The sequence below is a fragment of the Aotus nancymaae genome, unplaced genomic scaffold, assembly GCF_030222135.1.
Source record: "Aotus nancymaae isolate 86718 unplaced genomic scaffold, 86718_ANA_hifiasm-v0.15.2.pri h1tg000002l, whole genome shotgun sequence".
NCBI lineage: Eukaryota > Metazoa > Chordata > Mammalia > Primates > Aotidae > Aotus > Aotus nancymaae.
The window spans coordinates 27,554,539-27,569,944 of record NW_026988413.1 but is presented as its reverse complement, the minus strand read 5'-3'; the positions used below and the strand labels follow the sequence as shown (position 1 = coordinate 27,569,944).

At 44.8% G+C, this 15,406-nt stretch overlaps 1 protein-coding gene across 1 annotated transcript in view; it reads left to right on the top strand.

The window, feature by feature from the left end:
* STRIP2 (striatin interacting protein 2) overlaps window positions 1-15,406 on the top strand; it is a 53,458-nt gene that overhangs the window by 10,122 nt on the left and 27,930 nt on the right. The window contains exons 4-12 of the mRNA XM_012474118.3: window positions 6,414-6,548; window positions 8,353-8,473; window positions 9,265-9,333; window positions 9,542-9,648; window positions 10,367-10,494; window positions 11,655-11,858; window positions 13,418-13,653; window positions 13,900-13,965; window positions 14,707-14,770. Of these exons, the coding sequence (XP_012329541.1) occupies window positions 6,414-6,548; window positions 8,353-8,473; window positions 9,265-9,333; window positions 9,542-9,648; window positions 10,367-10,494; window positions 11,655-11,858; window positions 13,418-13,653; window positions 13,900-13,965; window positions 14,707-14,770 (1,130 nt within the window). The remainder of the gene's footprint in view (window positions 1-6,413; window positions 6,549-8,352; window positions 8,474-9,264; window positions 9,334-9,541; window positions 9,649-10,366; window positions 10,495-11,654; window positions 11,859-13,417; window positions 13,654-13,899; window positions 13,966-14,706; window positions 14,771-15,406) is intronic.

Below are 15,406 nucleotides of genomic sequence, written 5' to 3'. Positions count from 1 at the left end.
GTGGAGTAGTAGACTGATTTCATCTTGATAGTCTGGGTCAGTCACCCCAGACAACACTGTAACTCCCTTCTTAGACTGTTGACTTAAAGATAGGAGGAGCCCAAAGTGTCCAGGTGACAATCTTAACTTCCAGTTTAATAAAATTGTTGTTGTGTCTCCTGGTGGCAGCGTTCTTCCCTCTGGAGCTAAAACCTCTAGACCAGCAAAACATAATGTCATAGGAAGAGAAAGCAAAAATTTTGCTAGTAGATCACTAGGGGTGATGGTTAGTGGTGCCACTTCTATTTCCACCCCTTGATTCCTGGACTGGTGAATCCTGATTATGGGAGAAATAGTACCTTATATTGGATGCTGATTCAGAGCATACATACATGGCATTCTAGAGAACTTTGCCCCAGCCCTGCAAAGTATTGTCATCTAGTTGGTGTTGTAATTGTGATCTCAAAAGGCCATTCTACCATTCTATCAATCCAGCTGCTTCAGGATAATGGGGAATATGGTAAGACCAGTGAATTCCATGAGCATGAGCCCACTGCCATATTTCTTTAGCTGTAAAGTGAGTGCCTTGGTCAGAGGCAATGCTGTGTGGAATACCATGACAGTGGATGAAGCATTCCATGAGTCCATGGATGGTAGTCTTGGTAGAAGCATTGCTTGCAGAATAGGAAAACCCATATCGGGAGTAAGTGTCTATTCCAGTGAGGACAAACCTCTGCTCTTTCCATGATGGAAGAGGTCCAGTATAATAACCTGCCACCAGGTGGCTGGCTGATCACCCCGGGGAATGGTGCCTTATCAAGGGCTCAGTGTTGGTCTCTGCTGCTGGTAAGTTAGGCACTCAGCAGTGGCCATAGCCAGGTCAGCCTTGGTAAGTGGAAATCCATGTTGCTGAGCCCATGCATAACCTCCATCCCTGCCACCATGGCCACTTTGCTCATGGGCCTATTGGGTGATGACGGGGTGGCTGGGGAAAGAGGCTGAGTGGTGTCCACAGAATAGGTCATTCTATCCACTTGATTATTAAACTCCTCCTCTGCTGAAGTCACCCACTAGTGAGCATTCACATGGGATACAAATATTTTCAGTTTTTGACCACTCGGAGAGGTCCATCCACATACTTCTTCCCCAAATTTCTTTGTCACCAATTTTTCAATCATGCTTCTTTCAAGTGCTTGACTATCCAGCCAAACCATTGGCTACAGCCTATGAATTAGTATATAATCACACATCTGGCTATTTATCCTTCCATGCAAAGTGCACAACCAGGTACACTGCTCAAAGTTCTGCCCACTGGGAAGATTTCCCTTCACCACTGTCCTTTAGGGATATCCTAGAAAGGGCTGTTACTGTCAGGTGGTGCCTGCATATGGTGCAGAACCATCTGTGAACCAGGCCCTAGTCTTCTCTTCCTCTGTCAACTGATCATAAGGAACTCCCCATGAAGTCATTGGAGCAGGCTGGAGGAAAGAAGACAGAGTGGCAGGATTGGAGACCATGGGCATTTGTGCCACTTCCATATGTAATTTATTTGTGCCTTCAGGACTTGCTTGAGTCCAATCACATATATACCACTTCCATTTGATGATGGAATGCTGCTGTGCACGACTTACTTTATGGCTTGGTGGGTCAGAAAGCACCCAGTTCATGATAGGCAGTTCAGGTCGCATGGTGACTTGATAAACATTCAGTTTCTGCCAAAGACCAGTAACAGGTCAAGAGCTGTCTCTCAAAAGGAAAGTAGTTATCTGCAGAAGATGGCAGGGCCTTGGTCCAAAATCCTAGAGGCCTCTGCTGTGATTCATCTATGGAGACCTGCCAAATACTCCAAACAGCATCCCCATCTGCCACTGATACCTCAAACACCATTGAATCTGCTGGGTGATATGATCCAACTGCCAGAGCAGCTTGCACAGCAGCCTGGACCTGTTGCAGAGCCTTCTCCTATTCTGGAAGGCTTTTGGGTCACTTGATAAATGGGCTGGAGTAACACACCCAAATGAGGAATGTGTTGCCTCCAAAATCCAAATAGGCCCACTAGGCATTGTGCTTCTTTCTTGTTTGTAGGAAGGGCCAAATGAAGCAACTTATCCTTTACTTTAGAAGGAATATCTCGACAGACCCCACAGCACTGAACCCCTAGGAATTTTACTGAGGTAAAAGTTCCCTGAGTTTTAATCAGATTTATTTCCCATCCTCTGGCACACAAATGTCTCACCAATATGTCCAGTGTGTTTGCTACTTCTTGCTCACTGGATCTAATCAGCATAATGTGATCAATGTAATGGACCAGTGTGATATCTTGTGGAAACAAAAAGCGATCAAGGTCTCTCCGAATAAGATTATGACTCAAAGCCAGAGAGTTGATATACCCCTGAGGTAGGACAGTAAAGGTATATTGCTGGCCTTGCCAGCTGAAGGCAAATTACTTCTGGTGGGCCTTATGGACAGGAATGGAGAAAAAGGTATTTGCCAAGTAGGTGGTCACATACCAGGTACCAGAAGATGTGTTAATTTGCTCAAGCAGTGAAACCACATCTGGTACAGCAGCTGCAATTGGAGTCACCACTTGGTTAAGCTTATCATAATCCACTGTCATTCTCCAAGATTCAGCTATCTTCTGAAGAGGCCAAAGGTGACAGTTGAACAGGGATGTGGTGGGAATCACCACCCCTGTGTCTTTCAAGTCCTCAGTGATGGTACTAATGTCCGTAATCCCTCCAGGGATGTGATGTTGTTTTTCATTTACTATTTTTCTAGGTAGAGGTAGCTCTAATGGCTTCCATTTGTACTTTCCCACCATAGTAACTCTCACCCTACCAGTCAGGGACCCAATGTGGGGTTTCTGCCAGCTACTAAGAACATCTATGCCAATTATGCATTCTGGCACTGGGGAAATGACCACAGGATGAGTCCATGGACCTACTGTAAGTTGGACCTGAGCTAAAGCTCCATGAATTACCTGACCTCCTTAATAAGCCCCTACTTTAACTGGAGGACCACAGTGATGTTTTGGGTTCCCTGGAATCAATGTCAGCTCACAGCCAGTATCCAGTAGTCCCTGAAATATCTAATCATTTCCTTTTCCCAGTGCACAGTTACCCTGTAAAAGGCCAGCAATCTCCTTGGGGAAGGATGGGAGAAAGATTCACTGAATAAATTGCTGGTAATATAGAGGGGGTCCTTCCTAAAGGGAAACTGGCCTCCCCTCATTCAAGGGGTTCTGAGTCTATAAGCTGACTCAAGTCTGGAAATTGATTGAGGGGCCATGATTTTCTGTTTTATAATTTAAATCAGTCTTTTGTCCATTCGACCTAGAAGTTTTCTGCTTGTATAAATTAAGTGGGAATGCGGTAGGCTTCCTGTCAATTTCAGTTCTAGGAACATTGTGATTAATTAGCCAATGCCACAGCTCTACATGAGTCAAACTATTCTGATTGCTGCTTTGTCTCTGCTGTTCATTATGATAGCTATGTCCACCTTGCCTTTGATGGTAGAGTGCTTCCACTTGGCCCCTGCCACCTAGGGATTCAATTATTCCCATTGTATTTAAATTTTGTAGTTGAGTGACTGCAGTTCCCACTGTTAGATCTGACATACAGAGAAGAGCAATTATAGGGCTCTTCGTAGATGCAGGTGCTGCCTTCACAAATCTATTTTTCAAGCATTGGTCAAGGGTATATCTTCTGGACCCTCCCAGCTGGGATGAGTAGGTCTAAAGTGACTAATCCACTCCACCATCCCAGTTTCCCTAAGCCTTTGGATCCCTTCCTCTACATTAAACCAAGGGACACCAGACATTTCCAGCTTGCTTACAGTGGGCCATCTTTTAATCCATATTTCAGCTAAGAAAATAAACTATTAGAACCTTTTTTAACTCTCTAAGCTGCAACATTAAATACAGAGTCCCTACATAGTGGGCCTAAATCAATAAATTCAGCCTGATCCAACTCTGTGTTCCTTCCTCCATTATCTCATACTCTTTATATCCATTCCCATGCCTGTTCTCCAGATTTCTGTTTATATAAATTAGAGGACTCAAATAGTTATTTTCAAGTGTAGCAAACCTCTTCATGAGTCACACTCTCAACCTCACCTCTAGGGGCCTGTGAGGACTTTCATCTAGTTATAGGTCTAGAAGCAAACAAAGGTGTTGAGGGTGGCTTCTGAAGAGGATCAACATTATCTTGCCTGGCAACTGTTTCAGGGCAACTGCCATCACTGTTGCTTCAGGCAGCACAGGGTTTGTCTCCTCAGACAAAGGTGGAAAGGCTGACAGCAGCATGGGTCTGGGAGGAGATATTGCCACTGCTGGGGATGGGGAAGCTGTTCCTTCTGGCAAAAAAGTTTGATCAGAGTTTACAAACTCAGTGTCCCCAGCTTCACCAGGGTCCTCCCACATATCCCCATTCCAAGTTTCAGGGTCCCATTCTTTTCCAATAAATGCCCTCACTTTAACAGTAGACATCTGACAAGTATGTAAATGCATCTTTCATTGCAGGTCAGCCATTCACATGATAAGAGCTTGTGTCTGTTTTTCCACAATTTCAGCTCTTTCTCTACAGGAGATAAGACACTCACTCAGGGCAACCTTAGCAGATTTGAGGCTCAGTATCTGCTTCTGAAGCTAGGAGACAGAATCTCTGAGTTCATCATTTTCTTTCATCACTTTGTCCACTGAACTTAGGAGCAACCAAACAGCTTCCTTATGTTCCTTGGTTCTCCACATATGGTCAAAGGTATTATGTGTAGTCACTAAACTCCTTGCCTCTCACAAGTGGTGAATCGAGAGTGTCAAATGCATTTATTTTGCATAACTCTCTAAACAGTTTCCTCCAAGGACTACCGGTGTTCTCCATACTATTAGAAGTAAAGTCCTTAGCATTTTTGGATCTAATCATATTAAACAGCCAACTCCAGAAACCCAAAACCTCTGGAACCACTCCTGGTACCCAAATCTGTATTAGTCAGGGTTCTCTTAGAGGGACAGAACTAATAGATATATGTGTATATACATAAAGGGGAGTTTATTAAGTATTAATTTACACTATCATAAGGTCTAGGTCTGGCTCTCCTTGCTCCTCAGCTAGGCTGTCTGCAAGCTGAGGAGCAAGGAGAGCCAGTCCAAGTCCCAAAACTGGAGAACTTGGAGTCTGATGTTCTAGGGCAGGAAGCATCCAGCATGGGAGAAAGATGTAGGCTGGAAGGTAGGCCCATCTCTCCTTTTCATGTTTTTCTGCCTGCTTTATATTTGCTGGCAGCTGATTAGATTGTGCCCACCAGATTAAGGGTAGATCTGCCATCCCCAGCCCACTGACTCAAATGTTAATCTCTTTTGGCAACAACTTTAGAGACACACCCAGGATCAATGTTTTGTATCCTTCAATCCAATCAAGTTGACACTCAGTATTAACCATCCCACCCTCCATAACCATATAGCCTTTCCTTTTTGCTTATGGGATACAGGGTTCTCTGTATCTCAAGTGGAGAGCAAAGCATGAGAAGCTGGTGCTGTGCTGTCTGATAGAACTCTTGACCTTAATGTTCCACCTCTATCTTCAACTCTGCCCCACTCTCAATAGTAATTTCATGGGCCCACGCTGTGACATTCTCAGACATTCTCGTCCATTTCCTTACTTGGTCAGTGACAATTCAATTTTCAGTTCAACAAATGTATGGTGAATATCTGTTCTGTGTCAGATACTGGAGGCAGGAGTGAGAAGCAGCTTTTACAAAGAAGTTATAGTTTGAGAGTAGAGGAGAGATGTACACATCACAAAACTAACTGAGGCTAAAGCAATCCTCCTACCCCAGCCTCCCAAGTAGCTACAATTACAGGCATGTGCCACTATGCCCAGCTTCTGCCCAAGGGCCTTCTCTGCAGCCTATATGGGGCTGCTAGAAAGTATAGGGAATCAGTGTGCTCCTCTAGATTAGCACCCCTCATCCAGGAGGAAAATGCTGTGTCAGAAAAGTTTTAAAAGTGTCTTGGAAACAGAGTATTTGATTGGAGCATTTATTGAAAATGGTCATTTTATATTGGGCATTAAGAGTAGGAAAGAGGTCATTTTGTGTTGGGTCTGTAAGGATGACCCAACATTTTGTGTTGGGTCTATAAGGGAATTGAATGTGTAGGGAAACAGAGGGAATTCTTTGAGGAAAGGCAGAGAGACAGGACAGTATAGGCAGTGTGTGGAGGACAGAGGGGATATTGAAGATGAGGCTATAAACTGGGTTCAGGCCAGAACATTTTGGGTCCTTTTCCCATCCCTCATTCTTTCTCAGCAAAATAAGGAAAGCTTTTGGAGAAAATAATTTTGGGGGGCGCTGAGATCAGAGGTGGGTATGCTATGAGGAGCCTTTCCAGGAAGAGTGGCCGTAGCTGACACTGGTTGTATTTGGCCTTTTATTCCCAGTGCAGGGCAAGGAATGGTTGGAGTTAGAAGAAGATGCCCAAAAGGCCTATATAATGGGACTCTTGGACCGGCTGGAGGTGGTCAGTAGGGAACAGCGACTGAAGGTGGCCCGGGCTGTTCTGTACCTGGCCCAAGGTGAGTGACCACCCTTGATAGTTTCAGAGGGGTGGAGGATAGAGAGGGAAGTGGAAGTGGCATTATCAGGACTAAGATGAGGCAGGCTGTGCTGGGAAAGCAAGGTTTCTTGCCTCTCAAGGACAGATCTTGTCATGTGATAGGAGTAATCTGTGCTTATAAGAAAGATTAGATAGTGTTGAGTGCTGTTCTGGATCTACCTTTATCTTACCACGCATGTCAGAATTTTTTTATAGGGTTCTTCTTTTCCCTACCCTGTACTATAATCATATGTGAATACTAGCAAAGAGGATCAGTGTGGCCAGAGCTGATGATGTACCACCAGATGATCATGGAGACAAGACATCAACTGTGGCCTGGCCCCAAAACTGAGGAGAAATAGGAAAGTGTCATAAATACACATGGACCCCTTGCATTGTTTCTCATTGGCATTTTGAAAGTTCAAGCCAACATAGCTGCAGGAGTGGATGCTGTGAGTAATTTGGAGATGATCAGAACTAAATAGAGTAATTGGGGAAAGCTTCCCAGAAGAAACCCGTTAGCCAGGTGTTGGAGAGGGAAATGAGATAGCCTAGCTGGAGTCGTGAAAATAAGCCCTTCAATCATACATAATGAGGCTTGATAATAGAACCAACCAGTTGGTAGCTAAAAAAAAATTGTAAAAGAAAAAAAATAATAAATGAAGAGGGGAAAGGGTGGACATTAGGTGAAGAGAAGACTAGCAAATAGGACTGTGTCCTCCTATATCTCTTGGGTCTGGTGCTCTGGCCAACTTCCAACTGCAATTACCTTCATATGTTTGCCCAAGAACTTTATATATATTTAAGGTTTTTTTTGTTTTTTTTTTTTTGGAGATGGAGTTTCGCTCTTGTTACCCAGACTGGAGTGCAATGGCGCGATCTCGGCTCACCGCAACCTCCACCTCCTGGGTTCAGGCAATTCTCCTGCCTCAGCCTCCTGAGTAGCTGGGATTACAGGCATGAGCCACCATGCCCAGCTAATTTTTTGTATTTTTAGTAGAGACGGGGTTTCACCATGTTGACCAGAATGGTCTCGATCTCTTGACCTCGTGATCCACCCACCTCGGCCTCCCAAAGTGCTGGGATTACAGGCGTGAGCCACCGCGCCCGGCCCTTATTTAAGTTTTTTAAAACAAAATCTCACTATGTTGCCCTGGCTGGTTGAACTAATAGGCTCAAGCTCTTCTCCTACCCCAACCTCCCAAGTAGCTAGGATTATAGGCATGTGCCACTATGCCCAGCTTCTGCCCAAGGGCCTTCTCTGCAGCCCATACAGGGCAGCCAGGAAGTATAGGGAATCAGTGTGCTTCTCTAGTTTAGCGCCCCTTATCCAATGACTGACAGGAGTTAGTAGATGGATAGCCTGACTATCTCACCCCTCTTGGATAGAATAACTGTGAGTTGTGTGTTTTATACTGTTTCCAAAGTTATCCCTGAGTGAACTTTTTTGGCTTCCTTTTCTTCCCTGTCTCTACTGATGATTCCTGGGAACAGTTCCCAAATAAGCTACTTACACTGGAATCCTTACTTACCTCAGGATCTGCTTTTGGGAGAACCCACCCTTAAGATGACAAGCCATTGATGAGCACATTGGACCTAACAGTGGAGACTACCTCTCCTCTCCCCTGACTCATTCCAGGAAGTTCTTGGGGTCCCTGTCATACCTATGTCAGCCTAATTATTGGGCAGAGTATTATAGGAAAATCTGAAGATCATGGTGCAGGGTAGAAAGAACTGGGATACTGCTACCCCTCAACCCCTGTAACAACTGTCTGGTCCTTTAGGTACTTTTGGGGAATGTGATTCAGAGGTCGATGTGCTACACTGGTCCAGGTACAACTGCTTCCTGCTGTATCAGATGGGGACCTTCTCCACCTTCCTGGAGCTACTCCACATGGAAATTGAGTGAGAAGCCTTAGGGGAAGGGCTGACCTAGACAACCCCCATTCCTTAAAGGGGCCTCATGTTCTATGCTGGTTCCCTCACTATAGAGACCCCCTGTGAGGAACTGGGTCTACTCTCACCTCAGCCCAAAGCTCATTGACAGTTAACATCTAGCCATGTTCTCTAATATTCTGTTCTCCCTCCTGGAGGTTAGATACATCTGTAGCTTCTGCCTCACTTACAGCTTTAATCCTGGGCTTCAGGGGCCTATCCTGAGTGGGTTCTCTTTATTCAAGGACTTTCTTAGCTCAGCCTAACTCTGGAATTCAAGAAGGAAACTGTTTTGAGTGCATGACCCAAGAAAGACAGGAAATCAATTTTTTCCTGTCATTGTGCCCACTTCTTTCCCTCATGGATTATAGTTCCAGAGGTGGCCTTATTTGCTGCTACCACTACAGTGACCCCTTGTTTTGTCTCATGTCCATCACCCAGGAGTTTGAGATAGGGTACAATCTGCTTATTATTCATCAGGTGTTTCTTAGCATCTGTTTTATGTCCAGCACAGTACTAAGCATAGTGAGGAATGCAAGAGGCATGGATACCACAGATCCTGCCCTTGCCTGTCTTCACTATAGATAAGAGTTTGCTAAGGTGGCAGGGGAATTTTATCGGCTCCTTTACCCTAGACTAATTTCATTAGTGGCTGCCTAGCTAGGGAATGGCAGGCACTCATGTTTGTGTGTGTGATAAGTAACAGCACAGAGAGAAAAGAGGTCTTATCATTCCATTCTTTTTTTTCCTCCCCATGGCAGCAACAGCCAGGCCTGTAGCAGTGCCCTTCGGAAACCAGCTGTCTCCATAGCTGATAGCACAGAGCTCCGGTGAGTGGGGCTGACTATGAGCTTAGAACAGGGCGGATGATTAACACCTGGGTTACCTTTCCCCAAATCGCAGATGACTCAGACAATTAGAAAGTTACCCTCTATCTAATCTCACTGGGTTGGGCTCCCACAGAGACTATCCCTGAGGTCTCTGACTGTGGGCTGGGAATTGCCTTGGGAACCTCTTGTGACTCTTCTGTAACCCCAGGGTGCTGCTGAGTGTTATGTACCTAATGGTGGAAAATATTCGCCTGGAACGAGAGACAGACCCCTGTGGGTGGAGGACAGCCCGGGACACCTTCCGCACTGAATTAAGTAAGAAATGGCACTTGTGGAAGGTGTGGATGGGGTGCTAAAAGGGAGAAGGGAAGCAGAGCATCTGCCTAGGAGAGGCAGACAGTCCTTTTTTCTTTTGTTTTATTTTTTAAAATTAGTATCCTTTCTTTTAGGACAGAGATACTGCATGGCGGGCACAAGGGCTGGGCTTGATTACCCCTCTGTATCTATGAGCTAGGACCAGTCATGTAACTTCTCTATGCCTTGGTTTCCTTGGTTATAAGTGGGGATAGCCATTTCTCTCCCACTCCATCATGAATCCCACATGAAAAAAATAAGTTGAATCACCTTGAAAACTGAATTCTATTCAAATGTAAGTTGGTGTTGTCATCTGAGAGGGAAAGGATATGAAGGCCTATGGGATTTTAAAAATATATTTATTGATGTGGGAAAGTGAATTACACTGAGTCCTTTATCCAGAAAGCAATGTCTTCATTATTGTTACTTCTAGTTTGGCATCTACCCCCAAAGCATCACCCTAAGCTCTGGGGCCTAAGGCATTTTAATTCCATGGCCTCCCTTCCTGCCCTTGAGGGGCTTCCTTCTGGGAACTAAGCCTCCTTCTCAGGACCAAGTACTCTGGAATTCTTCAGGGGAGGTGTGTGCCTTCTTCTGTGTGTCCAGAATCAGGTTTACAGGAACAAGGTTTTAGCTGCCTCATCCTTATTTTCTGACTCCACTCTCTCCTCACCCCTAGGCTTCTTCATGCATAATGAGGAGCCTTTTGCCCTTCTACTCTTCTCCATGGTCACCAAGTTCTGCAGTGGCCTGGCTCCTCACTTCCCCATAAAGAAGGTCCTGCTCCTGCTCTGGAAAGTGGTCATGGTGAGTGATTCTCCCCACTCCCACATTATAAGATCAGCAATGCCCTATGCTGCCTCAGTTTCTTCTATTCTTATTCCAGGAGGCTTGAGCCAGGGAGCAGAATAGAGCAGCCCTTAGCCAACTGCTAATACGGAGGGGCAACAAGGCTGTCCTAGAAACATCAGATATTCTATGTTAGAATAGGTTTCGTGTTTCTTTTTTTTTTTTAATTTATTTTTTTAACTTCTTTTCTTTTTTTGTTTTTTTTTTTTTGTTGTTGTTTTTTATTTAGGTTTCATGTTTCTATTGGATGAATAGGAGATGCCACTCCATAAACTGGGGTTGTCAGTGGTACCTTCTCTAGATAAAGCCAATGTTTGATGGAAAGAACACTGGTTGAAAGTTGGTAGATCTGGTCTTTGCTGATGCTGAGAAACTTTGGGCAACTCTCTGAGCCTCAATTTCTCTAGCTATAAAAGGTTGGGGTGAATGCCTGCCATCCCTCCAGATAAACAGAGGATTTGTATTATATTTTTTAATAAAAATTATTTTTTTTGTACAGTCAGGTCTCCTTGTGTTGCTCAGGCTGGTCTTGAACTCCTGGTCTCAAGCGATCCTTTTACCTTGGCTTCCTAAAATGTTGGGATTATAGGCATGAGCCACTGCACCTGACCAGGATTTGCTTTTTTTAAAAATAGTGAAATTCTTATAAATATGTGACTGCAGTTTTGTTACTACTTATTCAACCTCCTTCATCTCTGGCTCCCATCTTCCAAGGCAGGCCTAATAGGAGGAACTGCCTCTTGACTACAGAGGAAATTGAGTGACTCTGGGGGTTTATAGCATCTGGATGTGTTCCTTAAAAAAGGAGATAGTTTCCTATTTTCGTTTGTTTGTTTGTTTTTTTGAGGAGGCCCCCAGGAATCTCTTTCCTAACTTCTGGTTATGTTTCCCATACTGGGGCAGTAAATAATGCTTTGTCCTGGTCCCTGAGCTCCTCAGTTGCTGTCGGGATGGTAACCACATTTGCCTCTTCCTGCTTTACTGCTTCTTTATTAAGGAGAAGGTCTGAAGGGACTGGAGGTTGTGGCTCTTTCTTTTCATCCATGTTTCCCTGACCTTGGTTCTCTGTTACTTCCCTCCCTTCCTCTCTCTTTGCCCCTTTTCTGTTTCTTCCTTAGTTTACCCTCGGTGGATTTGAGCATCTGCAGACTCTCAAAGTACAGAAGCGGGCAGAATTGGGCCTGCCTCCACTGGCTGAAGACAGTATCCAGGTGGTGAAGAGCATGCGTGCTGCCTCCCCGCCTTCTTACACTCTTGACCTGGGGGAATCTCAGCTTGCACCCCCACCCTCCAAGCTGCGAGGCCGCCGTGGCTCTCGAAGGGTATGGACTGAAGCAAACAGTGGTACTGTGACACTGACTGGCCAAAAATCAAGATTCTAACTCTGGGTGTGGTAGGAAAAGGCAGTAAATGACCTGGCTCATCCTACCCAGGTTGGCCCTATGACCAACCTGAAACCATAGAGTCTCTACTTTGGCCTCTATCCCCCAGCCCTGACAGCCTCTGGGCTGTTGTGATATAACACTGTGATATCACGTTGTATAGCCATGTCTTGTTACAGAATCATTGGCCTGGACCTCAGTGCCTAGAGTTTCTTACATTCTGAACAACAATTAAGGGTATAATCCTGGGGATAGGGACCCAGGGCACCTGAACAGGGCTCCAAGAAAATCCATTTTTCTGGGATGTAAGGCATTTTACTATTTTGAGATAGCAGGAGAGTTTACTGTCAGCCAGCCACATTCTTAATCAGCACTGGAACCAAAGGCTTACATTTAAGAGATGACTGGGTAGAGTTCTATGTATATAGCTATGTGACACTTAGTGACAGGGATACAATCTAAAATATGTGTCATTATGCAGTTTTGTCACTGAGCAAACATCATAGAGTGTACTTACACAAACCTGAATGGTATAGCCTACTGCATATCTAGGCATATAGCCTATTGCTCCTAGACTACAAACCTGTACAGAAGGTTACTATTCTGAAAACCATATGCAATTGTAACCCAATGGTGTTTGTGTATCTCAACCTAGAAAAGGGCACAGTAAAAATACAGTATTGTAATCTTATGGGTCCACAATTATATATGCAGTCCATTGTTGACTGAAGCATCATTGTGCAGCACATGACTATAGTCTGCTGTCCTGAAAAGGTCAGAATGACAAGTTAGTATACTGAGACCTGACTATATTCTTACAAACTGCCCTGCCTTCCAGTTTATCAACAGGGCTAGACAGTAGTGCTCAGTAATCCAGTCTCCATTATCTGCAATGCAATTTTTTAACCTTTATTTTTGTTTTATAAAGTAATGCTTACTCATTGTAGAAAATTTGGAACAAATATAAAAATGTGATGAAGGGAGAAAAGAAAAATCACCCACAATCTTAACAACCAGAGACAGTCACTGTTAACTCTTTGGCTTATTTCCGTCCAATCTTCTTTTCTTTGTGACAAGATTTAAAATTGCTTCCCTCTGCCTAGCAGTAAGCTTCTGTCCTCCTCTTCCTCAGTCAGCCAGCTGGTGTATTTTCACAGAAGGCAAAGTAATTGAATGTTCACCTAAGCAGAGCATAATTAGGAAGGAAAGTGCTGGCAAAAAAAGGCATCAATGCTTTCTGAAAACTAAGTAACTGTGACTTTGGGATTATCTATGCTCTGTTCTCTGGCTAATGGCATGGTTGCCTGAGAACTTCTTGTCCTGTTATTGGGCCCAGTGGGGACAGTAGGGTTGAGGTACGGAATGGGATATTTTCACAAGGGCTGTGTTTAGATTCCATGTTCTCTGAAATCTGGAGGCCTGTGGATATGAGGTGGCCTCAGACAAGGATGCCCAGAGTGAGATCTCTGCATGCCTACCCTCCCTTCTTTCCCCTCCAGCAACTCCTCACTAAGCAGGACAGCCTGGACATCTACAATGAAAGGGATCTCTTCAAGACTGAGGAGCCAGCTGCAGAGGAGGAAGAGGAGTCTGCTGGTGATGGAGAAAGAACCTTGGATGGAGAGTTAGACCTGCTAGAGCAGGACCCGCTGGTGCCACCTCCACCCTCACAGGCACCCCTCTCTGCTGAGCGGGTAGCTTTTCCCAAGGGCCTGCCCTGGGCCCCAAAGGTCAGGTAGGTTTAATAGCATCAGGGTCCCCTATGCTTTGAGGTTTCAGTCACCAAAGGCCCAAGATGGAGTAGTCTATGTATTCAAGACTCGTTAAGTTAGTCTGAGTTTGAAATTCTGTCTGTTGATTGCTACCTTTCTCCAGTGCTCCTGTCCTCTGATTTGGAGGGGCAGGAGCCCAGAAAGATTCTCTCTCTCAAAGTTTGCTTTTCTTCCCTTTTCTGGGATTGGTCTTTCCATCATCCTCGCAGGCAGAAGGACATTGAGCACTTCTTGGAGATGAGCAGGAACAAATTCATTGGATTCACCCTGGGCCAGTAAGTGACTGAATGGTTGGACCTGGCTATAGAGTGGTTCCTAGGGGGCCAGAGGAGCAGGTAGCTTGTAATGAGGAATGGTGCCTGGTAGTCATAATGCAACCTAGAACACCCAGGCCGTGGACAACTCCCAGTGACTACTTTGGGTTCTTTCTATGGACTTTTTTTTCCTTGAATTTCTTCCACTTTTCCTCAAAGAACTTTTGTGTTTTTAGCCAACTGTAGGACTTGGAGCAACAAATCATTTCTCTTTTGGGCCTTAATTGTTTCATGATGATGTTGGATTAGGTGTTTCTATGGGCTCTTCCTGCTCTAATGGGCTAAAATTCTGTGAAGAAGAGACATGGTCAGAATAGATCCCATCTTCCCCCATTTCCCCATCCACATGAATCCTTCCCATTGGCCTCTTGAAAATTGAGGCTTTCTTAGTGGGGTTTCAGAGTCAAGGTGTCACTGGGCTATATATCCTTTTAAGTAGGAACCTACCACTCCCACACCAAGTGAGTACCCAAAAGACTATAAAAATCTCCTGATTTCCAGGAACATTTCTGTGTGCCGTTATTATTTTTGTGTCCTGAAGCACTGATTGGGGACCTGCAAGCTTGCAGAGGAAGGTCCAGGGTACTGGGGGTAGTGGTTGTTGAAAGTAGCATGGTCCGTGTGACTCTAGGGGGGTATTGGGGTATCAGCAGTTCTCTGTACTTTGGAAGCTTATGATCTGGTATGTCTGGCCTTTTACAGGGACACAGATACATTGGTTGGATTACCCAGGCCCATCCATGAGAGTGTGAAGACCCTAAAGCAGGTGACTGGGGTGGGCTCGCAGTATTCAGGGATAAGGAGCCATCAAGGCAGGTCAGATTACCAGGCTCCTGGACATTGGGTAGACCTCTTATACCAAACTCTTTCTGGACCTTCTGCATTTCCCCTGCACTCCTTTTGGCCAAATAGGAAAAATTAGGTCTCTCCCTACTTACTCAGTTTCCTATATTCAGATAGATTTTTAAATTCTCCTTTCTTCCTCTCATTTCTTTTTCCTCTTCCTTCTTCTCTCTCTCTTCCCATTCCTTGCTTCTTTTCCTTTCACTTCTCTCTCTCAGTAAGTCCACTAACTTCAAAGGCCCAGGGTTGAGTAGGAGCCTGCTCTATATCCATTATATGCTTGGAGTCATCACTCCATCATACATGCACACACATCAAAACTCTCAGGGCAGTGGTCCAGGGGCAGGGGCCTATTTCTACTTCCCCTGGCACTTTGTTTGAAGGTAAATGCTTAGGTATTTGCTGCTCTTCAGCAAATATAGAAACAGAATAAACAGAAACACTGTGCACAAAGCATTTGTGGTGATGATGCAGAGGTGATTAAGACTCCTGCCTTGAAAAAGTTCATGTCTATATGGCGTGACAAACCCATTAGCAGAACATTTCCTTGCCTTTGGGG